Below are 27,638 nucleotides of genomic sequence, written 5' to 3'. Positions count from 1 at the left end.
ATAAGTAAATCAATACAAATAATATGGTGTGATCAGCACTCTGGAAGAATGCCTGTAATTAATGAAGAGGAGGGAAATCCAACTCCAACTAGGTGGATTTATCAGGCAGCTCTGGAAGAGGAGCTATAACACATGAGCAAACTACTTGCAGGTTAAAGAGGAACTCATAGGGTGACATAACGAGGGAAGAATAATCCATGGAGAAGAAGGCTTCATACAAAGAGGTTTGGGCACAGGAACATGCATGGAGTTCACAATGATTGTGGTATAGCATGTGGGTAGTAACTTGTTTTTTTTTAAAAAAAAAAAAGAAGGCTAAAGCGATAGGAAGTTTCATAATAAAAATGGAACCTGTGAACCACTTCAAGAGGAATGAACCTTGTTTTGAAGGAGGCACTGGGGTGAGGCAGGAGTGAAGGCAGGTAGGTCCATTGGTTAGCAGGAAGTTTCTTTAGCCCAGGAAATAAGTATTGAGGATTTGAATTAAGATGGTGGAAATAGAAATAGAGAGAATGAGAGAGATTTAAAAAGTTAAGGGTGTTCACCCAAGCCTGCACACAGATGTTTGTAACAGCTTAATCGTAATTGCCTAAACTTGAAGTGACCAAGACGTCCTTCAGTAAGTGAAGGGGTAAGTAAACTGTGGTCCATCCAGACAATGGAATACTATGCAGCACTAAAAAGAAATGAGCTATCAAGCCATGAAAAGACATAGAGGAGATTTAAATGCATATTACTAAGCAAAAGAAGCCAATCTGGAAAGGCTACATACTGTATGAATCCAACTATATGATGTTCTGGAAAAGATGAAACTGTGGAGATAGAAGAAGATCAGTGGTTACCAGGCGTTGTGAGGACGAGAGGGAGGGATGAACAGGCAGAGCACAGAGGATTTTTAGGGCAGTAAGACTATTCTGTATGATACTGTAATGGTAGATGCATGTCATTACACCTTTGTCCAAACCTACAGAATGTAAAACACCAAGAGTGCCCCTTAATGTAAACTGTGGACTCTGGGTGATAGTGATGTGATAGTAGGTCCACCAATTGTAACAAATGTACCTACTCTGGTGGAGGATGTTGATAACGGGGGAGGCTACTCATATATGGGGGCAGGGGGTACATGGGAAATCTCTGTAGCTACCTCTCAAATTTGTTGTGAACCCAAAACTTACTCTTTAAAAACAGTGTCTTAAAAAAAAGTTAGGGAGGTAGAATTGAAAGGTTTTGGTGATAGCCTATGTGTAGCACAAGGAGATGAAATATTTTAGGATGACTCCTGGGTTTCTGGCTTGGGTTAACACTCAGAAAGGTCATATGCCTGTGGGATATCCAAGAGGAAATGCTGACTAGGCAGTTGGCTTAGAGATGATAAAACATGCTATATCCTTGGATACAGTAAGAATAGGGCACATGAAGGAGACAAGAAATTAAAAGGACAAGGTTAGAAACCTAGTTTGTAACCAGGAGACAGGGATCCAGCTTGTGTTTTAGGGAAAGAAATTGTTTTGTGGGCCGGAAAAATAACTTAGGTTATACAGCAAAGTATTGATTAGCTTTAGTCAACAGACAGGAAGCTCAGTTGAGCTACTGCAGGAACATCTAGGAAAAATAATCCAGATCTGAATGATGGCAGTGACAATGAAGAAAGCCAAGAAGGCATATGTGAGAACAACTTAAGAGGCTAAACCAATAGAATGTATTGAGATTCATGAGATCATGGAGCAACATAAGATTATGCCAAGGTTTCTGGTTTGGGTTACTACAACGATAATGGTTCCTTAACAAAGAGTGGGAGGAGGAACAGGTGAGTAAGACTGGGTGACTGAACTGAGACGCATGTGGATGCCAGCCAAGTGGAAACAGCTGAACACAGAGCTTGGCGCTCAGGAGAGGAGACTGCAATCCTCCAAATGTGGATGAAAGAGAGTGATGGTGAGCAGAAGAGAAGAGCACCCACATGGCATCACTGTACCCAGAGGGATATTCACAGAGCTGATGGAAGAAGAGTCTGTAAAGGAACTGAAAAGAAGTAGAAGGAGAACAGGAGAGAGTCTTGAGAAAATAGAAGTGTAGGAAAGAAAGGAGCTAATAACCACTGTCGGAAGGCTGTAGAGTGGTCACATTAAAGACCATAAAAGGCCCACTGCCTTTGACGATTAGAAGCTTTGGGGACCTTCATTGGAACAGCCTTTGAGGAGTAATGAAGGCAGAGGACTGAGTTCAATAGGACTGAAGAATGAATAGGAGGTAAGGAAGTGCAGACACTGTTCCCAGTTTGGTAGTGAACAGAAGGAGCGAGTTGTGATCATGAGAAAAGAAGAAAAGTTTCTCCCATCTTATTGATCCTATTCTAAAAATGAAAGGAAGGTGCCAGTGGAGAAGACATTGGAACCATGGGAAACACAGGAGGTACCTGATGCATCAAGTTGCTGAAAGGCAGTTTAGCCTTAGAGAATAGGGCAGACATTTAACTATGGGCAGAAATATTTGCAGGTGGAGGGTGAACAGGAGGATGAATATCTTAAATGAAACATAGATTTTCTTTTAATGCCCCTAATTTCAAGTATTGATAATGGAATTAAGTGAGATTGATTTTGTTTGCTTTGTTTATTGATTCTGAACTCTAGCATTAGTAAAATATTGGAAACATCTTATTTTTGAGAAAAATAGGCTGAAAGTGATTTTAAAATTGCCCACCACACAATAGTTAGCTTAGAATAGAAATTACTAATATTAGAAAAATCCTTCAAGACAATCTTTCTTGTCTTTAAAAACTCACAAACAAGGAAGACATAGTGAACCCTAGATTACCCACATAACAAATTAAAATGCCAAAATGACTTCCTTGGCCAGCCAGTGTGTCTCTGGGCTGTCACTGATATCCTTCGGTGTGGGCTTAGGGAAGAAAAGCCAAGATAATAGCATATGAAAAGATTAACTGGGATCCTAAAATGGCTGCTAAAAAACTTATGATATATTTTAGAGCCAAATAGTAATGATATTTGAAAATTTTGATATTCTGGATCACCCATGCCAGATAGCAAATGCTCATGATTAGAACAAATAATTAGTAGCTGGCCATGATTTAGTAGGGCTGATACATTTCTACCCTTTCTGATCATTTTCACTGACTTTAAAAAAAATCTGAAAGGTTAAACTGTTTGTAATATATTTTCCAAAATTCGTACTTTAACCTTCTCCAAATACAAGAGTATCAGCTCTAGTGAACTGTGGAATAGCACTCAGTGTATTTGATTAGGGGCATATTCAATATATATGTTGGTATAATCATTTGTCTTATCTAATGCGGGAAAAAACTAGCTCAGCAGTGCAGAAAAACGAGGATAAGTTATAATTTCTCAACCTTGAGGATAAATTATTCTATTCTATTCAGAGCACCCACTATATATTATACATTTAGGAGATACTGCTAATTTAATAATTAAAATTACATTGTTTGGAAGAGATAACCTCCTATAAGTCATTGTAGTATTACTTAGTTTAAAAAAATGATAACCTATTAAGAAATACTGTAAAATATGCAAGATCTTCAGTGCCAAATGCAATCCCCATAGAAAGTATTTTCAACTTCAAAAGAACTGTATTCAATGGGTAAAACTAATGTAAGGCTGACTTATTAACATATTTTCCTCCCATAATATAAAATTTCAATATTTAAGCAAGAAACAAATTACTGAATGGATGCACCATTCGTTCCCTCAACACACACTGCTATGGACTGAACTGTGTCCTTGCAAAATTCATATGCTGATGTTCTAAGTCCCAGTATGATGGTATTTGGCGATGTGACTTTGGGAGGCAGTTGGGTTTAGATGAGGTCATGAGGGTGGGGCCCTCAGGATGGGATCAGTGTTCTCATAAGAAGAGACACCAGAGGGCCTTCCCTGGTGGCGCAGTGGTTAAGAATCCGCCTGCCAATGCAGGGGACACGGGTTCGAACCCTGATCCAGGAAGGTCTTGCTTGCCGTGGAGAAACTAAGCCCATGCCTGTGCTCTAGAGTCTGTGAGCCACAACTACTGTGCCTGTGTGCCACAACTACTGAAGCCCACGCACCTAGAGCCCCTGCTCCGCAGCAAGAGAAGCCACCATAGTGAGAAGCCCACGCGCTGCAACCTGAGAAAAGCCTGCACACAGCAACGGAGACCCAACACAGCCAAAATAAAATAAATAAGTTAAAAAAAAGAAAAAAAAGGAGAAGAGACACCAGAGAGCTTGCTGTCTCTTTCTCTCTGCCATGTGAGAACATAGCCAAAAGGTGGCCATCTGCAAGCCAGGAAGAGAGCCCTCATCAGAGCCTGACCAGGTTAGCACCTTTATCTTAGACTTCTAGCCTCCAGACTGTGAAAAATAAATATCTGTTTAAATCACCCAGTCTGTGGTATGTTGCTGTGATAGCAGGCCAAGCTGACCAATACAGACACTGAGTTGTTGTGATGCGATGGGAGGGAGGGGGTAAGATATAAAGAGATGTAAGGCATGACCCCTGCCTTCAAGAGTCCCTAACTGGGGTGGGTAATTTCCAACCACAGTAAGCCCATGAGGAAATTTATGCAAAAGCAGCACTCAGATACTTTCTGCTTCTGCGAAGCTATTTCAAGGATCCTGTGTTTCTCAGAGTTGAAAGGAAAAAAATATTTTCTAAGTAAAAGAACAGTAAAATCACCATTTATGTAAAAAAAAAAAAAAACCAGAAATACCCAGAATTCTTCCTAATACCCTCATGAGAGAATAACATTCTTTAAACCTTTGTACCTTCACTGAAGAGAGAAAATGACTAATTCTCATGGTAGCCCATTTAGTGTAAAACTAAATGAAGACAAGGGATGACTAATAAGCATCAGTCAGAGAGGAGGGAGATTTAGGGCAGGAAGTCACTTCCTCCCTCCTGCTCCCTTTACTTGGCTTCTGAATGATTAATAGTAAGAATTTTGGCTTTGCTCTACGAGACGATCCAAATGTGCACACTGTAAACAGAAAAACGCCTTCAATCTGGGGAAATGATCTTTTATGCTTGTAAAAGCAGAAAACAAAAACAAATGAAAACAGAATAGAACCCCCCCCCCGACCCCCGTTTTCGTTACAGTGATACAATGCTCTACCTAGAGCACTCCTCTCCCTTTCCTCTCACATCACAGCAGCACGTCTCCTCTTTCAGGTCACGTCTTCCCCATAAAAGTGCTAAACTAATGCCGCTTAATGACAAATTAATGTCCATGAATAAAAAATACACTTCTAATAGCATAGAGTAATTTGCCATTACAATATCATCATTGGACATGCCCCTGGTTTAATACGATGTATTTAATTCATAACCTAATGAGTGATATATAAAGAGGGAGATGAACCCTGCAATTACATTTATGTGAGTCTGTCACCTTATTTGTAAAACCTTAGAGTCATTTACATTCAAATTAGAACAAATGAGTGATTTCACAAAGTGCAGTGATAAATGACCATAGCAGCCCAAGACAAAACTGTATTTCCTGTGAACACATTAACAGTTTCCTATTATTTGTTAAAAATTACAAGGCATATTGCCCAGTGTGGTGTGAATAATGACTTTTTTACTGATTAGGTCAGAAAACTAATATGTTGCAAAATAAATAATTTTTCTTTTCATTTTTTCTGATTTTTGCTTTAAATTAACTACTGAATTCTGGTGGATTCACACTGCCACCTGCTGCCTAGGAGTAGATACTAAAAGTATATTCCTATCAAAAGGAGTTAATTCACCCCTTTGGTGGTCTTATTCAGAAAGTCTAGTGAGGGTTCTTTCTTGTCAATATATTTAAATTGCATTTCATAATAAAGGCCGATACTTGGCAAACAAAAAGAAAACTTGCTAATCAAATAATAGGATATAGCATTTATTTGGGGGAGAGAGTTCAAAATGTACAAACTTTTTTTTTGAAAGCTAATTACAAAAAAAAGACATTTTCAGCAAAGCATGTGTATCTCCTAATATATCACTTTCAGGGGATACAACACAAAGTCCAGTGGCCAGTACCCCGATCTTATGAAAGGGGACGGTTTGGAAGGGTGGTGTGTGTGTGTGTGTGTCTGTGTTGCCTACTCCTGACCCTTGGTACAATCTGAAGGCAATGACTGAAGGCTCTGCTTGTCACTCAGGACCTCTAGCACCTAGTCTTCCCTCCCAATGACAAGTTCCAACATGAAAGGAAGGCCTTAGGGTCCAGAACAGAGCAGACTAGGAAAGGCATGAGGACTGGTGATGAGGTTGGGAAAGAACAGGCCTGGCCTTGGAGAGTTTCTGCAGGTGAAATGATGCTGCCAAATGGTCATTAGGGGAGCTAATAGACATTTCCAAATCCGATCAACATCCTAGTTCTGAATTTAAGTTTCTCCACCTGTAAAAATTAAAGAACTCTCACCTGCCTTAAGGGGTTGCTTAGCAGAGGAGAAATGGGAATCTTTGTGCAAAACACTCAATACAGATAAGCTCTCAATAAATGCTGGTTCTCTTTCCTGGGAAAGATAATGATGGCTCTGGGGACTATAGTTTGGCATAGATAGAGGATAGAAACAAGCAGACCCCTTAGGAGGAAATTATGAACTGTTATAACATATACCTAATGATGGTGAGAGTCTAAAGAAAGGTCAGAAAATTAGCAACAGAGAAAACAATCAGGTCTGAGAGATATTTGGTAGGTAGCATCAACCCAACTTGATATTGATTGGATACGGTGGTGAGGAAGGGGCCTGAGACTATGTCCAAATTTCTAGACAACTAACACATTGATGGTACCATCAACAGAGAAAAGGGCAGGTTTTCTCATGTTAGGTTTGAATTGCCTGTGTGATGTTTAGGTACAGATGTTCAGAAGCTAATTTTTAAAAAGGTTAGAAAAAAATCAAAGTTTGGGAAAACAAACTGTACTCAAAAAGTCTGTAATGTTTATCTGAGGGACTCGGTAAATCAGTAGACACATCAGAATCTCTATATCCATAGCCCGTCTCTCTGAGGATGGTCTGCAGAGATTCCTTTACAAGATTTAACATAGTGAATGACATTCATGTAAACATGCATACACTGAAAAACAAGAAAATTTACACATTTTACTGAGCCCTTTTTATACACAAATATTGCTCTTTAATGAATTGGTTCATCTTTCTGATGAAATTTTTTAAAATTTTTTAAATTTAAAAAATTTAAATTTAAAAAAATTTTTAAAAAGCACAATGGACAAGGAAGACGAGCAGAGGGAGGAAAAGGGAAAGAAGCATTCACACTTTATTTGGGACTGAATCTCAGCAGATAAGTCTGACAGGTCATGGTTATTAATGATATATAACACGACAGGCTACACAGGACAGAGTCCTACAGCATTTCATTGCAAAGCAAGTGAGAAAGGATGCAAACTTGAGCAGTTGTCTGTAAATCCCTCATCTTGGGATGATGGGCTATTACTGTAGCCATTCCCGTTGTACTCACCCCACCCCAAACCATTTAGCTGCTTTCATTGTCAGGCTACCAGTTAATCTCAGCAACATGCACGGAGAACATGTGTGTTCTCAATGACAGGCCTGATTCGAGGGCCTGGAGCCAAAAATGAATACGGGGAAGACCTCACAGCCTGGGAAGCTAATTTGATGGCTGTCCTCACTGACAAGAGGGGCACTGCTCCTGTGGTGTGGGGTCCCGGCCCTCAGCAGCCTGCCAGAGGAAAAGCAAGAGAAAGGAGCCCACACAGTGGCCTCAAAGTGTCCCTTCCCTTGGCTGGGGGGGAGGGGAGCAGCGGCATCTAGGCATGTGCAGAAGAAGCTTCAGGTCAATGCACTAGCCAATGGCCGCGGAAGCTCAGGGAGGCTTGGGGTGTGGTGAGGAGCTCAGGAAGTGCCCACCCAGCACTTCTCCTGGCATACGCTTCTTAACGTGCCCTGGAGGACAGCAGGAGGTCTACTGAGAGCCGAGCTCTACCCTCCACATCTCTGAAATAATGGTAATTTGAGAACAACAATACCAGACATCTTAGGAAAACAGTTTCACAAACTCCTCATTGGGCAAAGTACCGAACAAGAATGGAGCATATATTAGCCTTGGTTGATGAGTCTTAATTTCTAAGTACATTTTAAGCACTGAAGATTTTTCATTTTAACAGAAAATATTTTATATACCCAATAAAATGATTCCATAGGAAATTAAAAATCAGTTGAGCAATAATACCAAAAATCATAAATAGGGATAGTTATTTGACTATGTCAAAATATGAAAGCAGACTGACACCTTCTGGTAATTTGATAATCGTAAAAGAGAGGCAGGGTATATATTTGAAAAGGAGTGACATAATGAAGGTTTCTGCATACACATGGCTTTAGTCCTTATAGTCCAAGTTTCCTTCTACAAGGTGGCCATCTTGCAACATCACAGATAAAAAGGAAAAGGAAAGTTACATAAGAGAATGAAATGCAAACATTGGTGAAAAGACAGTGAAAATTCTAACCACTGCTCAAGCAGGCTAATAATAAATGAACTGTCCACAAAATACATCTGTTTGCAAGCCACATTTTTTTCCTCAGCAAAATAATGAATTGCAAGAATTAAATTCCGAAGTGCACACAAGTCACCTGGTATCTCAACAGGTTCATCTGATGGGATAGGGAAAAATACCCATTAACTTCCAACATTCATCTGGAATTCTCATTTAGAGAGAATTATAGGTTTAAGGTTACACACACACACACACACACACACACACACACACTGTATATATACTGTATTTTAATGTGCATCATGATAACTAGCACTATAACTAAACTTTTGTCAACACACATCATTAATTATTACCTGCCATGGAAAAAGTGAATCAGGTGATGATGCTGAAAGCACAAGTTGCAATATTTGATGTAGAAATGTCAAATAAAAGTAATTTCAATTTCACAAGTCAAACACACACCTTTGAAGTCTTGTAACCTTTCTATGTTATTCCCATTTGTTACTTGCAGAAAGGGATTAAAACAGGTCTCCCATATCACCCAACAATATTGAGGAGAAAAGAAAGGAAAATAAGATAAAATAGTTAAACATTTACTGTTAGATTAAGTATGCTGAGATAATGATAAAACTTTCATATGCTGTATTTGAACTGCTCCTTAGGTGAACATGGCTGACATTCCTCACACTGTCTCCCTAGGAGACACTGGCTCCTATTTCCTGAGGTTGCTGGGGGGATGAAATAAGATGATATATGAGAAAGAGCTTTGGAAATGACCTAATGAGTAACAGAAGTAAAGGCTATATTTAGAATTAGAGAAATTATTAGGAAGGAAATAACGTAATTAGGCAGAAAAAAATAGGATTTTTCTACTTACTAATAACATGTCCTGTGCACAAGGACAACAGAATTAAATTATGTGGATTTATTATTTTTTAAAGTTTATTTTCACTGTTGTTATAATGCTGTAATATATGCAAGTTAAAGGTCATACGAGTGGAATAAATGGGAGGATCTCAATGTAGGGGGTTAGTACTTAACTCTCTGAAAAATAAAAGAGATTCACATCCGTACTATCTGCCTAAGATGTCCCATATCTTCCTATTGAAACAAAGGGTTTTCATGCAAGAAGGAAAAAAAGGTCTTTGGAATCAGAAAGGCCTATCACTCACCAGCTATGTCACTTTGGGAAAACTGGGTATATTTCAAATCTTTGATTTTTTTTGCCTATAAAAATGTGCAACGTTGTTGTGAGGACCAAACGTGAAGCATCGGTGCTCAGTGGATGGGAGTTTTCTCTCCCTCCCCCTCGCAGAGCCTTTCCTGAAACCCTAGCAAATCAGGGCAAGAATGCACAGATCACTCATCATTTCTCCAGCATTTATATTGCCCAGGAAGTTCATGCAGCAATTAATTATGTATGACTTCATGATATGTTAGCTACTGTTACTGAAATCCTAAATGACTAACCAACTTCTCATGCATTTCTGCAACCAGAGAGCATTGCTTCAAATCAAGACCCTTCCCAGCGTCATCTCCCAGGGCCCCAGTAGTGAACCCTGTGTGTGGTTGTTGAGTTACTCTGCTGCCCAGGGGTAGTGAGGTGGGCAGGGAGGGTCGGGGACAGGAAGTAGGACATGAGAGCTGCAGCTGCCCTCTTAGGAGCCTCTCAGCCTGTGTCCTGGAGAAATTCTACCACCACAGGCCACATTTCCCACCCCCCTCCCTTCCATTTTACCTGTCACTGGGCTCCAGTCGGTGGGGTACTTGCAGGGAGAAGGAATGTGCAGGACATACTAGCAGGATGCAAGCTCACATACCTGGATGAGATAGTGGGAACATAAATTGAGAAGCTCCAACAGCTGTAGGTGACTGCCAGCTGCTAACACATCCTGGATCACGCCTGGCTCCAACAAAATCTGTTGTTTTTAAATAAAAGAAAGCTATCAGTTACTTACAAATTAATACTTGCTTACTATGCAAATACACTGTATTTAAATTGCTGCTTAACATACTATACCTGAATTAATACTGTTCCTTATTATGCAAGCCAGTTCTCTTTTTTCCATTCTGATTAATGAGCTGTGGCCCTTATTCTAACAGCTAAGTTCTCATTCCCAATACTCATATCTGGTGTATAAAACTCCATACTTAACCACTTATTTTTGTAGGAGGATATGAACATTTGCAAACAATATAATAGCCTTCAAATTCAGTTAATGATGAATATAATCTTATAAACACAAAAGAACTGAATTTTAGTTTTTCAAAGTATATTTCAGAATGTTATTCTTCAGTAAATCACAGCAACAGTATGGTTAACAGGTATTTTAGAGAAATGGGGCTTACAGTTCTCCTTGAAATACAGGACCAGAGGTGGATATTACTCCATTTTACTTCTAAGTCCTACAATAGTAAACTTCAACCACAAAGTTTCATTTTTTTTCCTTCTCAATCTCAGATTCTCTAATCCTTTATGTTTCAAATAAAATATGTAGAAATAGCATTTTCAGAATATAAAGGCATCACAGAGAAGCAAAACTTCCCCAATACACTGGTGATACCAATTCTTCTTTTTTTTCTGGTTAGGTCCAACTTTGTGCCTACTGCTGCCAGCTCTTGAGCTGGTGAATAGGGCTGGAGAAAAACACACAACTAAGTTGACGAAATTCACTTCACATGCAAGACTGCCAGACACCGGAGGCCTTTAGGGCTGCTCCAGCCATCCTAACTCATTTCCCAAGCCCAGTGACGCCCAAGGTCTAGTCTCTGGACCAGCATCAGCATCATCACCTGGGAACTCGTGAAAACTGCAAATTCCTGGGCACCTCCCCAGACCTAACTGAATCAGAAACTTTCAGGTGAGGCCCAGCAACTGCTGTTTTTGATGCAGGGAAGCCAGTGCTTCTGATGCAGGGAAGCCTGAAAAACACTGATGGGGTCAGCTCGCTCTCACCCTCTATTTCTTCTCCCATGCTCCTCTCTCCTCAAGCCTCCGCCTCCGCCTCCTTGTCTCTTTCCTTTTTTTTTTTTATTTTTTCTTTTTTGTGGTACGCGGGCCTCTCACCGCTGTGGCCTCTCCCGTTACGGAGCACAGGCTCCGGACGCGCAGGCTCAGCCGCCATGGCTCACGGGCCCAGCCACTCCGCGGCACGTGGGATCTTCCCGGACCGGGGCACGAACCCGCGTCCCCTGCATCGGCAGGCGGACTCTCAGCCACTTGCGCCACCAGGGAAGCCCTCGTCTCTTTCCTTACTTCAACCTCATGATCTTCCCAAGGCTCCCACCACCAAGTCTACCAACCCACCTACTCATATCTGTACCAGCACATTTTCCTCTCCTCAACACTCCCCTTGTGCACTAGATCCCACCTCCCTCTGCCTGATACCATCCCCTCTTGTTCCTGCGTCATCATCTGTTCTCTTCTACTGGATGATAACTCCCAACAGCATACAAATATGCCATTACAGCTCTTATCTTAAGAAATAAAAATTCCCTCCCTTGAACCCACAGATCCGTCCATGCTCCCCTTCGTAACAAAGTTCCTCAGGGAAGCTGTCTATATAAAATGCTGCTGTTTGCTCTGCACTGCTCTGTCTCAAACCCACTCCTGTTGAGTTTTGTTTCTACTGTTCCTCTAAAAATGCTCTCATCGAGGTCACCAGTGACCCCTAAAACCAATAGCCATTTCTCAATATTTAATCTTACTCAAGCCAACAGCAGTTAGCAAAACTGACTTTCCTCTTCTGGAGTGATTTCTTCCCTTCCCTCTAGGACGACGCTCCCTCTCTCGGTTTCTTCTACTTCAATAACGAGTCCCTTTCCATCTCCTTCCCAACCTGTAAGCTTTGGGGATGCCCAGAGCTCAGTCCCCAGATCTCTTCTTTCCTCTCTCTACTTACTCCGTGGATGATATCATGGCTTTAAAATTATCTACACACTGATTACACTCAAATTTGTTTCTCCAGCCCCAAACTCACCCTTGAACTCTAGACTCTGATATTCAATGGCCTATTCTGTATCACCACTTGGATGTCTAATGGGCAGCTCAAACTCAACGTGCCCCAAACTGATCTCTTCATCCTCTCCACCAATCACCAAACCTGCTCCTACCCCAATCTCACCATTTCAGCAAACAGCAACTCTCAGTTATTTACACTAAAACCCGAGTCATTCTTGATTCCTCTTCTTTTCCTCATACCTCACATCTGATCCATCAGCCACTCGTTAGCTCTATCTTCAAAATAGTTCCAGAATCCAATCACACTCAGTAGCACTTCCATCCTTATCACTCTAGTCCAAATCACTGTCTTCCCAGATTTACTGCAATAGCCTCCTAACTAGTTGAACTGCTTTCCCCTTTGCCTCCTCACACTGTTTTTTAATAATATGAATCAAACGGGTGCTTTAAAAACACAAATGAAATTATGTCATTCTGTTATTCAGAACTCTCCGACTTTTTATCTCATTGGAAAAAAAAAAAAAAAATCCGAAGTCTTCACTATACCATATAAGGTTCTTTGAATACGCTGAGCACCTCAGTGTTTACAACTAGCTGTTTTCTCTGCCTGGATCACTCTTCGTCAAGACGTGAGAGAGACTCACTCTCTCATGTCCTTCAGACCTCTGCCCAGATATCACCTTATCTGAGAGGGCTTCTCTGACCATCCTATGTAAAACAGTACCCCACTGTCCACCACCCCATTCCCAATCTCCTTACTTTGCTTTATTCTTCTTCACAGCACTTAACATCTCTCAACATAGTACATATTTATTTGTCTATTTGATGATTTTCTGTTCCTCCACTCACTAGGATATAAGATCCAAGAGAGTAGGGACTTGGTCCATTTTGTATACCCAGCACTTAGACCAATGCCAAAGAAAAAGCTTTCACTTAATATTGATGAATTTACCTTACAATAATTTATTGATGAATTAATTTATATCTAGAATTTTAAAAAATTATTTATTTTTATTTATGGTCTCACCGCACGCAGCATGCAGGATCTTAGTTCCCCAACCAGGGATCAAACCTGTACCCCCTTCATTGGAAGCTCGGAGTCTTAACCACTGGACTGCCAGGGAAGTCCTCTAGGTATGTTTTTAAATTCAGAATTAATTTTATTAATTAGCCTAACATGAGAGGAGAGAGGGAAAAGGACGATACATTTTATTTCTGAACTATTAAAGAAGTGAAAAAGCTAAGCACGTGTGGCAAAAATACCAACACTCATCTTATTCTGAAAATTCTTTATAGCTCCTTTCCTGTCTAGTCAGAGGGAGAAATCTGAATTTCTCCAACTCCTCACGGAGAGAGGTTTTGACTGACATTCAGGAAATTATTGCAGCTCCCTTTACAGGAGCAAGGATGCAGTGTGTTCTTACAGAAGAGGCATGGCCTAAGGCACAGAATGGGGAATAGATGGATTAGAAAGGCTAGTCTTAGCCTTTAAATCCTGTCAGTTGCGCTTATTTCACACAACTGGCATTCATGATAACCTCTAAGGCTCGGTAATGCCTAGCACAAAGACAAATATCACAGAGAGACAAGATGAATATTCCATAGCACGTGTAACACGTCCAGCAGGCCAACTGGAGAAACCTCACAAGAGAAACCCATACTGGGATTGTTTTTGTCTTTGTTTCTTGTTTTTCGTTCTGTAGTTTTTTTTTCATCTCTCATTATAACATATGTTTTTCTAAAAGATAAAGGGAGTGGTTTGAAAAAAAAAAAAACCTACCAGAAAAGCTGGGTCTCACTTATAGAAACAGAACCAGCATTTCCAAGTTCCACTTACACTAGTCTTTTAAATTCAGCTTTGTTGCTCTTTGGTGACTGGTTGTCCTCATATATTTTTCCAGAGAATTTGTGTTTGGGCAGAATAACAAAGGTCCAATCTCCTCACGAGGTATAGTATGGTGAATCTATCTGCTGCCTAGAAGAACTGGGTGAAATGGCCTTTTGTAGAAGCAATGGCTTTCCCCCACGTCAGTTTATGGATGACAACTAAGATCACTAAGTTTAAGTGCTGCAGAAACACATACCCATCCACATCCAGTCTGGCACTCACAGCAGAAGAGACAGGAGGAAGGATCCTTCCAGGACCACCCACAGGAGGGAAGGGTATCCCCTGATGGTTCAGAGCACAGAGTGGTGGAGGAGGAGGTTGACACATCTAGTCACTCATCAGACTGGAGGAGCTTAGCTCAGACAAGCCATCAACAGTGGAGAAGGCAAATGTCTGAATAACAAAAGAGATCAAGAAATGCAGGATGCATAAAGCCAAGTGGTCCAGAAAGCAGTGGGGAAGACGAAAACCACTAAAGCCACCTAACCGGGCTGGGCATTGCCTCTCTCCTCAGCGATGCTCCCCTGCCTGGGTGGAGACAAGGGGGGTGTCTTCAGATTGGACAAAGAGGTTCTGATACAATTTCGGGTGGGGCACGGGCGCCTCTTGTTCATAGGTCATCTGTATACAGTATGCTCTCACTGCCACCCACTCACACCTGACCTCCGGGTAACAGAATACTGGGGGCTGAACTTGAAAGAGGGGAGCTGGACAGTACTAGCTGGGGAGGTAACAATCTCATTACATAAGCTTTTCCTGCAGCTGGTGGCATGCTAGGCCAGGTGAACCGAGGAAAGGTCCACAGCGGACCCCTGCCCCAAATGCTCAGACTCTGCACTCATTTTGATCAACTGAGGATAAGAACTGGTCCGTGGCTGTAGTCAGGGTGACACTGGGTGTGGTGACAAAGTAACAGAGGTAAAAGCCACAACTGTAGTTGAAGATGGTGGTCTCCAAAGACACCAGTGAGAGTTGCTGCATCAGAATTCAGGCATGAAGGGGTCCACTTGCCCTGCCGCAAGGAGGCACTCTTGAAAACTCAGTCCAAAGGTATCGTCTGGCCACCGATCCAAGCAGGGTTGAATCTGCACAATCTCTAATGAAGGCCTTCCAAACTGGAATGAGACTGGGGCTCCTGGTCCCAGCGACAACCTCAGGCAGGACACGAGGCCAGACACTCATGAAAGAGGAGTGTAGGAGGTGAGGTGAGATTCTGCACAGGCCTACGATGAGATGGGCCCTCTCCGCCAGTGCCCAGGCCTCACCGGGCTTGCACTAAGGCAGCATACAGACCCCAGGGCCTTCCTGCCTTTCCTTATTCAGCTCCTTCTCCCAAATCACCGAGCGTCTGTGCATCCTTTTAATTCTGCCTCCTTGTTGCTTTTCTTCTTTTTATTTTCCCTCTCACTTTTACCTTGCTTCTTGGAGTAGCCGCTAGTAGGGCCTGTCTTTAATAGCCATGGCACGCCTCAGTGTGACCTTTTTTCCTGCTTTATGAATAGGTGAGTTGGCATCTTGAAAAAATTTTTGTATCTCAGTTCTTCAAAGTTATCTTCCTCATTTCTTGCTTTAGGAGATGTTTAAATTACTTACTTCTGGGTTTGTGGATAGAGTAGCCTGAAGGAATCAAACACGTTAAAGCCAAACAAACAACTATGCACACCGGAACACAAGCACTTTTGAAAGCTCTCATGTAAGTGCAAATTAGCTGTGGCCTAAGGCTATTTATAAGAATAAATGAGCACATTTATTCTTCTTTATACTTGTTTCTTTGGGATGTTTTTTCTGTGTAACATAGAAAAAATGGCAAATTATCACAATTTTGAACTGATAAATCGAAACAAGTAAACTGAATGCAACAGCATAAATAACTTTGCTTTTTAATTTTATTTTTAATTTTATTATTTTTTTGGCTGCATTGTGTCTTCGTTGCTGCGCGTGGGCTTTTCTCTGGTTGCGGTGGGCGGGGGCTACTCTTCATTGCAGTGCAAGGGCTTCTCATTGCAGTGGCTTCTCTTGTTGTGGAGCACGAGCTCTAGGCGCATGGGCTTCAGTAGTTGTGGCTCGCAGGCTCAGTAGTTGTGGCTCGTGGGCTCTAGAGCACAGGCTCAGTAGTTGTGGTGCACAGGCTTAGTTGCTCTGCGGCATGTGGGATCTTCCCGTACCAGGGCTTGAACCCGTGTCCCCTGCACTGGCAGGCGGATTCTTAACCACAGTGCCACCACGGAAGCCACAACAGCATAAATAACTTTTATTCAAGACACATAAAACCTTTTGTATAAAGTTCTTCAAGAGACTTCTTATAGACCGAATTTGAACCATAAAATCTAGCTATGAGAAATTGCCATCAGTTTAGTTTTTTGCTTCAAAGCCATTACACTAAGGATTTTTTAAACCACAAGGTGGCGCCTGTTTAAAGTAAAAGGATTTTCTAAATTACTCATATACCGCAACTTTATAACAGACACTTTATTTTTAAGAAAAAATAATAATAATTCAAATAAGGATAATAAAGTATATGAATTCTACTTTCTAGATGTATTTGTCATTTGGGGAAATGTTCATAAATATCTCTGTTGAAATGCTTGATCCGAGTGACACTGATCAGAATTCAGTAGTTCTCCATAAATCAGGTCCCAATTTATGAATATTAGAAGTTCAAACTTTTTGTCTTTGTATTCAGAAACTCTCATGATGTGGTCCCAACCTAGTTTATAAAACTTATTTCCAATTCTGCAACCTTATGTTTCCTCTGCTAAAGCCAACAGCCCATTGTTCTCCACATATAGGCAATACCTTTTTCTCTACCTTGAACGCCCTTCTCCTACTTCTTCAATCTCTTTATGTCAAAATCCTACCCATTCCTCAAAATTCAACTCTAAGTCCATTTCCTTATATAAAGTGTTGCAAGATTTTCTTTCACCCCAATATGCAATTGGGATTAACCTCCTGGGACTCCAAACCACCAGAGATGTCTGATGAACTAAGCCCATGGGCTCTAGGTCACACCACCTGACTTCAAATCCTGGCTCCTATACTAGCTGGCAGAATGATATTGTGAAAACTACTCAATTATCAGTTGAGTAGTTTCCTCAATGATATGATTAAATTATAATATCTATCTCAAAAAATTGTTTTAAGGACTAGGAAAATGCATATGTATTATAACAATTGTGTATGGCTGTGTAAGAAAAATGGTTTAAACAATTCGGAACTTATTTTTCTCACAAAACATGAATTAGGTAGCTTGGAGTGCCAACAAACCAGGCTCCTTTCATTTTCCTACTTGGCCAATCTTAGCCTGTAGTTTCATGGTCACAAAAAGGCTGCCACACCTCCAGGTTCTGCATCTGCACTCAAAGCAGAAAGAAAAGAGAGGACAAAGAAACAGAAATAGTATACCAGCTGAGTCTGTCATTATTTATTAGAAAATAACAGGTTTCATATGAACACTACCACACAGACTTCCACTGACATTTCATCTGCCAGGTCTAGGTCATGTGGCTACTCAAAGCGGTAAAAGAACGTGGGAAATTGAGTTTTTAAAGCTAGATGCACACAAGTTAATAGCAAAAAAAAGAGAAAAGTTAGATGCACTATTGTCACAAATTAAATTGGAGCTCTATATAAAGAAAAAAGAGGAAATGGATTGTGCAGGCAATCAGAGTATACGTCACCATGGCTCTTAGCACAGTATATGTTTATATAAATCTGTAATAAATGTTAACTGTTATCTATTTCTTTTTCATGTGACTAAGTGTTTTTGCCCTGAATGAGTTATGTGAGAGTGTTTTACCTTATGTTTTACCTATGAGACTTTGATGGCAGGGTCCATCCTATTTCATGTTCATTGCTGTTGAACATTCTAGAAGAATACCTCAGGAATTACTTAGTAAAGAAATTTACAGGATTGAAAAATACAGGTCCTGGAGAAAATGTTAGAAGATGTCAAAAGTCTCCATGGGGGAGCCTGGTCACATGCTAATCCTCATCAAGGATTACCCAGCTGAAAGAGTTAAATAAGAGGACACAGTAGACATTTCAACTAACAGTTGTAGTCATATGTCCCAAAAAAGGTCACCTTTTGGTTAGATGTTGTATATAATAAATTCGTGATTTGACTATTGATTCCTTAAGTTAAAAATTTTATCAGGTGGTTTTCTTCCAAACATAGTACATTTGTACAAATTTCTAAAAGATCTCAAGTCAAACATTTAAAAATACTAATTTATTTTCAATTTATGAAAAAGCAATCAACTTTTCCCTCTATTAGAATATGAAAAAAGAGAAAACTAGACTTGACTTTCAGAATATTTTGAAAAAATGTTAAAAATCACAAAGGTAGGGCTTCCCTGGTGGCGCAGTGGCTGAGAGTCCGCCTGCCGATGCAGGGGACACAGGTTCGTGCCCCGGTCTGGGAGGATCCCACATGCCGCGGAACGGCTGGGCCCGTGAGCCATGGCCGGCCGCTGAGCCTGTGCGTCCGGAGCCTGTGCTCCGCTACAGGAGAGGCCACAACAGTGAGAGGCCCACATTCCGCAAAAAATAAAAAACTAAAAAAAATTTTAAAAACCACAAAGGTAAAACCATAATAAAAACATACTAGCAAAAAAAAAGAAAGGTGTGGAAATCACTTGGAGATTCTATTATCTTCCTTCACAAGTTTACACATCCTCATTCGGGTCATTTGAAATTTCTAAGGTTACAGGCAGGTAGCAGAAGCACAGGCTCTAAGATGCCAAGAAGAAACCTTAAATAGATAAGGACACTAGTATTACACTACTAGGAATGTAATTATATTTGCATTACGTGCTGTCCTGCAAAAATTTTATTTATTACCATTAATGCAACCTGAAGGTCTGTAGATGTTGCTATTCATTCTTCCTTTCCTATTTTGGGGCATGTGGAAGGGTGATGGATTAAATACTTGAGCTAGGTCTCAAGTAGAGAGAGAAGGAATCAAATGGAATTATTAAGCTGTGGTATAATTCATACTAAGATAGGGGTGGGCACAAGTTGCTCTAGGAACACTTGGCTGGAGATGCCCTATTCCACTGAAACTGTGAAATAATTCTCCGTATGAAAAAACTTGGTCCCCTCATATAAGCAAGCCCCATTTTCTTTTAGCCCCTTCTGCATTAGCATAATTCTGGCATTTCAAAGCTCTAAGATCAATAGTTCTGTCAGACAGTCGTTTCCAGCATAGTTTTCTTCAGTGTTTAAATTAACAAAATATTTAACAAAGTGTAAAGATGAATTATATATACTTAACATTACTTTAAAAATTTGGCCTAATTATTTGAAAAGGCAGAACAAGTTTTTGATAGTTTCTAACTAGAAAAAAGCAATCCCAGCAATTAAATATGATGAAACATGAAGGTCATTACAGGTTATAAGAAAAGTCAAATTAATTATTAAGACTCACTTTTATCACCAGTGCTCTTTCAAGTGTGATGAACATGGGAGGTTTCATCGCATTAAGCTTTACTAATGAATCTGGGTGTCTCCATACAGAGCTAGTTTCTTACAACGCTAGCATGGCCAAAGAAGAAATAAACATTACTTTAAAATACTGATATCCAGGGCTTCCCTGGTGGCGCAGTGGTTAAGAATCCGCCTGCCAATGCAGGGGACACAGGTTCGAGCCCTGGTCTAGGAAGATCCCACATGCCGCAGAGCAACTAAGTCCGTGTGCCACAACTACTAAGCCTGCGCTCTAGAGCCCGCAAGCCACAACCACTGAGCCCGTGAGCTACAACTACTGAAGTCCACGCGCCTAGAGCCCATACTCTACAACAAGAGAAGCCACAACAATGAGAAGCCTGCGCACCGCAATGAAGAGTAGCCCCTGCTCACCGCAACTAAAGAAAGCCCTCGCAGCAATGAAGACCCAACACAGCCAAAAATAAATAAATAAAAATTAAAATAAAATACTGATATCCAAAGATGGATGGCCTCCAGAAGAATGCATAGGGCTGGTGCCAATGTTCATTTGTAGTTGGCTACTACTGTGTCACTGCTGGGTGCTTGAGTAGAGGCAGAAGCAAAGAGCCAAAAGGAATCATTATGCTGTGGTGTAATCCATGCTGAGATAGCGTGGACACAGGATACTGTAGGAGCACTTGGCTAGGGATGCCTCATTTCATTGAAGGAAGCTGTAGAATAATTTTTTACATGAAAAAATACATCATTAATATCCAATTCCAGGTTCATTTGGAGAATTCCTTGCATTTGCTTTACAAGGAGTAGAGGTAAAAGTATGGCTCTAGGGGCCACTGTAGGAATGTGGGCAAGTCACTGACACGTATGTTTTTAGCATCATCGTATAAAAAAATGAGAGATGACTACTATCTATTTTCTTAAAGTCTTCATAAGGATAAAATGAGATAATCCTGGTAAAATTTTTAGAATAATGCCTGGCGTGTTTCACAGGGTAAAAAATTGTAGCTGCTATTGTTATTATTGTTGTTGTTAATTCCATGAAAAAATAAACCTACTTTGCAAATAATGACCCTATTTCTAGTGTTCACACATTGCCTACTATGTACCAGGTACCATGTGAGGTAATGTCATACATGTTATCTCTCCTTCTTATACTCTTCCCCCACTCCTCATTCCTGCAAGGTAAATATTAACCCCACATGGAAAATGAAGAAGCTGAAGGCAGAGAAATTCACCCTTTCAAACAGCAAATCTTTTCTGAGTGCTACAGTGCTCTAGGCACCTTTCTAGGCACTACGGATATGACCATAAAGAAGACAAGTTTCCTCATCTTATGGTACTTAGAGTCTAGGTTTTGGCCAACCGGGTAGACTGTGGTGCCATCAACTGACAAGAGTAAAACAAAGGAAGAAACAGGTTTGGAGGGAAGATCAAGAGTTCCATTTCGGGGATATGTTAAGTTTGTGGCTTATTGGATGGCCATTAGTCATCCAAATAGAGATATCAAGTAGACAAAAATATATGAGTCTAGTTGGCAAACACTAAGTAGCAGATCAAAGTTTCCTTTCACATATTCTTGTGTGGCCTGTGAGCTAAGAATGGTTTAAGATAAAATTTTTACTTGCATTTTTTAAATTTAAATTTAAATTTTTCATTAATAAACTTGATCTCTTAGAGCACTCTTAGGTCCACAACAAATGGAGCAGAAGGTATAGAGTCCCACATACCTCCTTCCCCTACACATGCATAACCTCCCCCATTATTAACGTTTCCCTCCAGAGTGGTACACTTGTTACAATCGGTGAACCTATATTAACACATTATTATCACCTGAAGGCCACAGTTTACATTAGGGTTTAATCCTGGTGTTGGGTTTGGATGAATGTATAACAACATGTACCCACCATTATAGTAGCATACCGAGTATTCTCACTGCCCTAAAAATCCTCTGTGCTCCGCCTATTCATCCCTTCCTCTCCCAAGCCCCTAACAGCCACTGATCTTTTTTACTGTCTCCATAGTTTTGCTTTCTCCAAGATGTCACATAGTTGGAATCCCAAAGTATGTATCCTTTTCAGGTTGGCTTCTTTCACTTAGTGATATGCATTTAAGGTTCCTCCATGTCTTTTCATGGCTTGATAGATCATCTTTTTAGTGCTGAATCCTATTCCATTGTTTATCACAGTTTATCCATTTGCCTACTTTGTGTGAATGTTAAGTTTTCAACCCCTTTGGGTAAATACCAAGGAGTATGATTGCTAGATTATATGGTCAGAATATGCTCAGTTTTGTAAGCTGTGTCTTTTGTGAATATTTTCTCCCAATCTGTGGCTTGATTCCCATTCTCTCGATATTGACTTTTGCAGAGCAGTTTTTAATATGAATGAAATTCACCTTATCAATTATTTTTTTCATGAGTCATCCCTCTGGTGTTGTATCTAAAAACTCATCACCATACCCAAAGTCATCTAAGTGTTCTCATGTTATCTTCTAAAAGCTTTATAGTTTTGCATTTTACATTTAGGTCTGTGATCCCATTTTGAGTTAATTTTTGTTTAGGGTGTAAGGTCTATGTTTAGACTCATTTTTTTTTTGCATGTGGATGTTCGGCTGTTCCAGCACCATTTGTTGAAAAGACTATTTTTGCTCCATTGCATTGCCTTTGCTCTTTTGTCAAAAATCAGTTGACTATATCTATGTAGGTCTATTTCTGGGCTCTCTATTCTGTTCCATTGATCTATTTGTCTATTCTTTCCAGACAATACCACACTGTCTTGATTACTGTAGCTTTATAATAACTCTTGAGGTCAGGTAATGTCAGTCCTCCAACCTTATTCTTCTTCAGTACTGTGTTGGCTCTTCAAGGTCCTTTACCTCTCTCCATAGAACTTTTAGGAACAGTTTGCCAATATTCACAAAATAACTTACTGGGATTATGATTAGGATGGCAGTGAATCTACAGATCAAGTAGGAAAGACTGACATATTGATGTTAACAGTATTGAGTCTTCCTATCCATAAACGTGGACTATCTTTCCATTTATTTAGTTCTTTGATTTCTTCTATCAGAGTTTTGTAATTTTCCTCATATAGATCTTGTCCATATTTTGCTAGATTTATTCCTAAGTATTTCATTTTTGGGTGCTAATGTCTAAGAAAGGTTTTAATCTTTTTTTAATAGTTGGGGAAAACCCAAATGATGAATAATATACTGTGATATGTAAAAAAAATATGAAATTCAAATTTATGTATCCATAATAAAGTTTTATTTGAACATAGCCATGCTCATTCATTTACATATTTGTCTCTGGCTGTTTTCATGCTACAACAGCAGAGTTGAGTAGTTGCAACAGAGCTGTATATGGCCTGCAAAGCCTAAATTATTTGCTATCTGACCCTTCACAGAAAAAGTTTGCTGATCCCTAGTCTGGAGTGTAGACGGGGGCTGGCAGTCAACAGCATAAGGTTGTACCATATAACATGGGTCTGGATGACGCTATCCAGGAAGCTGGTTAGACTAAACAGGAGGGTCCTGACACCTGAAGAATTCAGAGCCTACGGAGGGAGAAGCAAGCAAAGACATCTGGAATGGAATGATGGGGAGGGGAGCTGGGGAGCACAGAATAAGAACTCACAGAGTATGGTGTCACAAAATCCAAGAGAGAAAAGGCTTCGATGGAGAGGCAGGTTGACTGTGTTGAATGCAGCTGAGAGGTCACAAGGATATCATTCAATTGGTTTCACAATATCTGTGACTGTCAAAGACAGTTTCAGTGGAATGCTGAAGATGGAAGTCTCCAGATTTGATGAATGGAAAAGTGAGTAAAAAATGAGGAAAAGTGAGTAAGTTTACACAACTCTTTTCATAAGTTCTGCTGCAAAGGAAAAGTAGAGGAATAAATGGTAGCTGACGAAGAATAGAAGAACAAGAAAAGGATTCTGAGAGAACAATAAAGCATGTTTACATACTGGTCGGAATGTTCCAGTGGAGAAGGAGAAACTGATGATAGAAGAGACAGAAATGAAGATTCAGGAGTGATGTCTGAGGGGGAAAAGAGGGAGTAGGATCCAGAGCTTCAGGGGAGAGATTAACCTTTGACAAAGCAAGGTTACTTCTTCCAACAAAATAAGTGCACAGAAATATGGAGGTTTGGAGATTCAATGGTGAAAAGATGAAGATCTTCCTGTCTGTATCTATTTTCTCAGTGGAAGGTGAGTCTCCCTTGCGATATTTGACCAGAGGTAGGGTAATGAGAGGGGAAGGGTTTGAAAAGAGAGGAGAAGAAATGAAAAATTTATCAGGGAGAGGAGGAAAGCAAATTTCTACGGAAACAAATTAGCACTGCCTGGCTAGGATGCGCATCCATCTGAGATTTGGGAATCATGGATTTGAAGTGATAACAGTAACTTTTCCCAGCAACAACTAGCAGAGTTGATACTTATAGTGGAATTTAGTCAACAGGTCTCCAAAGCTGCCACAGGCTGGAATCAAGCTTGGCTGCCTCTAAGGTCAGTGCCTATACTCTTTGGGCTGTGCCAAACCATTTCTACCCTGACAGATATAGGCTAACACAAGGATGCATGGCTATAATCAGTTTTTCAAGAGATACATCTATTTAATTACCGTATATCCCTGCAAAGTGAAATGCAGGTAGTACTCTACAAAGTATTACAGCTCAATTACTCTTTCTCCTATCTGAACTAGTGTACCTTTTGGAGCACTGAACGTCCTCAGATGCTTCACCATGCTCCATACACAAACAATTCAGGCCCCTGGTAATCCATTTCCAATAAATGCAATGGTGTGTTGACCTGGCATTTCCGTTCACTCTTCAAGCCGCTCTGAGAAAGCATTCACTGCGTGATTTCCATCAATGCAGCCCTAACATCTAGTGAGTCCTTAACACATAGTAGGTGCTCATTAACTACTTGATGAATTAATGGATCTCAACTTGAGAACAAACTACAAATGGATGGTTTTTATGAAGTATACAAAGGAGATAAAATATTCACAAATTAACTTAGGACATTCAGTGCCTTTGAATTAGCCCTTCATTTGAATATTAGCATCATTATTCTACTCAAATGGAATATCGACTTGCAGTATAAATCTTCTCAAAAGTTTTGTTTGGCTAGTTATGCTTTTATCTTGAAATTAACCACAAAGGCCATATATTTTTGCTATCAGGTTGTTTTCGTTTAAAAAAAATCTTACATTTAGAATTGTAAGACGCCCATATATTACTACTCCATAGAAATACTAAACGTTTCCAGCAGAGGGCTCAAGAATTCTTTTTTAAGGAAAGAAGTTTATAAAGTTCATTGTCCAATAGCAGCTCTTGCAAAACTCCTCCAGAAGGCAATCTCACAAAAAATATGTTCTTCCTCTTGATCAAGTAATTCCAGGCCCATGAATTTATTTAAAATAATCCAAATTTTTTAAAAAACTGTATTATAATAAGGCAGCATTGTTTATATACTATGCATTTATGGATAAATATACTTTTATCTATTTCCAGAAAAGACATTAAAGTAAGTTATAATCACAAAAAATCTATATTAAATTACTCAGGAGATGGGCAAAGGCCAGGAAAAAAAAGAAAGATAACATATAATGTGTAAGTAAGTGAGAATCTGGGTGAATATGGCTTTTCACTTTCATTCTTCTTTATGTTTGTGTAAACATTTGGGTGATTTTTTCATTTTCAAAAGATGAAAAATAGTAATTTATAAAATTTGCATGCTTCTTAATTTTAGTTCTGAAAATAAGGGTGGAAAAACTTTAGGAAGCAAGTAGAATGGCTTATTTATGGAACAATTTGGGATTCTGCAGACACTCATTTTTGCAGGCAGAACTAATGGGGTGTAGCACCACTTTTTTCATGCCTACAAATAACATTAATGTACCAAAACTTTCAGATAGAGCTCCCAAATATTTTTATTCACTTTATTTATTTACATATACTCATTTTCAGAAGGCTCTGAGGCATCAATGCAAGCATTTAAAAATTAGAAACATAACTCAAGCAAGGAGAAAATAGGAAGCAAAAAGTGATACGAGGTCAGGAGAGGAGATATATTATGTATATATATCCTCATATTAAAAGTGGGCTGCAAATATGGCTCTAAGCTTCCTAGCATCTAAACTAAAAAGGAAATGCAGCCTAACAAAAGATGAAAATACTAAAATGAACTCTAGCTTCTCTAGGCCCTGAGATCTAATGGAAATTTTCCTGCAGAAATTAAGACTAACACTGAATGACTTACCTGGTGATACTTTTAATACCGTTGTACGTGTATTTTATAAACTTTGCATAAAAAGTAAAAGTTAATAAAGAGATTCTTCAAAATTCAGACATTCACTTTTCTGATTTTCTCCCTTGATACCTTGATCCAGGTATAAGACTTAGAGTAGATGAGCAGTGGTTTTTAATGCAGACAGGACAACCTTTCAGGGAGCAATTTAGAAACGCATGCAGGTGTTTTTGGTTGCCCCAGGACAGGGGGACACTACTGGCCTTTGCTGGGCAGTGGCCAGGCAATGTACAGGACAGCCACCAACTGCAAAGAACTGCCCTAAATCCTGTATATCTGAGTGCCCTGATGTACGTAAGTGAAAAACTTGTTTATAAAACTCTAAGTCTAGAATCTAACTGTTTTACACATAAACACAATTTTTTGTTTGTTTTGTGTCAAGATACACTGAATTTTCCAAGAATGCTAACACAATAGAAACCAAAAGAAGACAACTGTTTTGTTTCGTACGGAATTTTACTAAGAGTTGTTCACTATTTTAGAAAATCATGTCGCCTAGGGCATACCCTTGTGATATCTCAGTTGTCAGCAAAACATCCATGTGTCATTCTGCATCTGTATGCAGCTGTCCCAGCATGATGATTCTACCTATAGCTGTAGACAGGCAACTATTTCATTCTGTCTTCTGAAAAGTTCTGCTCCAGCATGTACATACTGAAATACGTATGATTTTCATTATACTCTCTTTCCTTCTGTGTGTTCTTTATATATGGTTAAGACATTCTTATTAATGTTCAGAGTAATTTTTGTGGGTAAGTTACATTATTAGGAATTTCATTTCAGGATAGTAAAGGTGGCCTTTTTATATTAAGGCCTGATAGATGAGGTTGAGAACCACCAAGCCAGATGGACAGACTGCATATCTTCTGGGAATCCATTATGTGTATAATTTCTCCCAATGAACTTTTTTTTTTTTTTTTTTGCGGTCCGCGGGCCTCTCACTGTTGTGGCCTCTCCCGTTGCGGAGCGCAGGCTCCGGACGCACAGGCTCAGCGGCCATGGCTCACGGGACCAGCCGCTCTGCGGCATGTGGGATCTTCCCGGACTGGGACACGAACCCGTGTCCCCTGCATCGGCAGACAGACTCTCAACCACTGCGCCACCAGAGAAGCCCTCCCAATGAACTTTTAATGAGAGCTTTCTAGCAAACAGGCTGAGGCTGGTGTGTAATCATTCTCTTTTGCTAAATAAGGGGAAAAGTTCATGTCCTTTAAAAAGCCATCAATAGGCTGACATCCTCTTATGAAAACTAAGGAGCTAATCAAGATTCTCTACTAAATAAACTGTTAACCTCCCTCCACTCAGAGATGATTTGATGGAACACCTTAAGGAAGGGTCAGAATTTCCTTAGGAAATGATTCTGAGCACAGCCAACCCTTAGAAATTCCAATGATCAAGAAAGAACACAATTGTAATGATGTCTGATTAGAAATATTCCAAACAGGAGTTGCTGCCCATCCACCATAGCAAAGGAAAAACTCAGATGGACAGGATAAAATTAAAAACGTCTAGCAATGGAACTTTCTGCCAAAACAAAGAGACACAAATGCACAGA

At 40.0% G+C, this 27,638-nt stretch overlaps 1 protein-coding gene across 13 annotated transcripts in view; it reads right to left on the bottom strand.

The window, feature by feature from the left end:
* KLHL32 (kelch like family member 32) overlaps positions 1-27,638 on the bottom strand; it is a 266,625-nt gene that overhangs the window by 95,093 nt on the left and 143,894 nt on the right. For 11 of the 13 annotated variants that reach the window (XR_013830872.1, XM_079939791.1, XM_079939790.1 and 8 more), the window contains one exon: positions 10,299-10,397. Coding sequence is in view for 12 of the 13 variants with exons in the window: in XM_079939791.1 (XP_079795917.1) it covers positions 10,299-10,397 (99 nt within the window). In the remaining variant the exon portion in view is untranslated. Of the gene's footprint in view, positions 1-10,298; positions 10,398-14,549; positions 14,721-27,638 lie in introns of those variants that run through there. The other 2 variants (XM_079939794.1, XM_079939796.1) reach the window with 2 other exon arrangements.

Source organism: Stenella coeruleoalba (genome assembly GCF_951394435.1).
Source record: "Stenella coeruleoalba genome assembly, chromosome: 12".
NCBI classification, from domain to species: Eukaryota; Metazoa; Chordata; class Mammalia; order Artiodactyla; family Delphinidae; genus Stenella; species Stenella coeruleoalba.
Note: the sequence above shows the minus strand (reverse complement) of the source record. Positions and strands in the feature narration are given on the sequence as shown.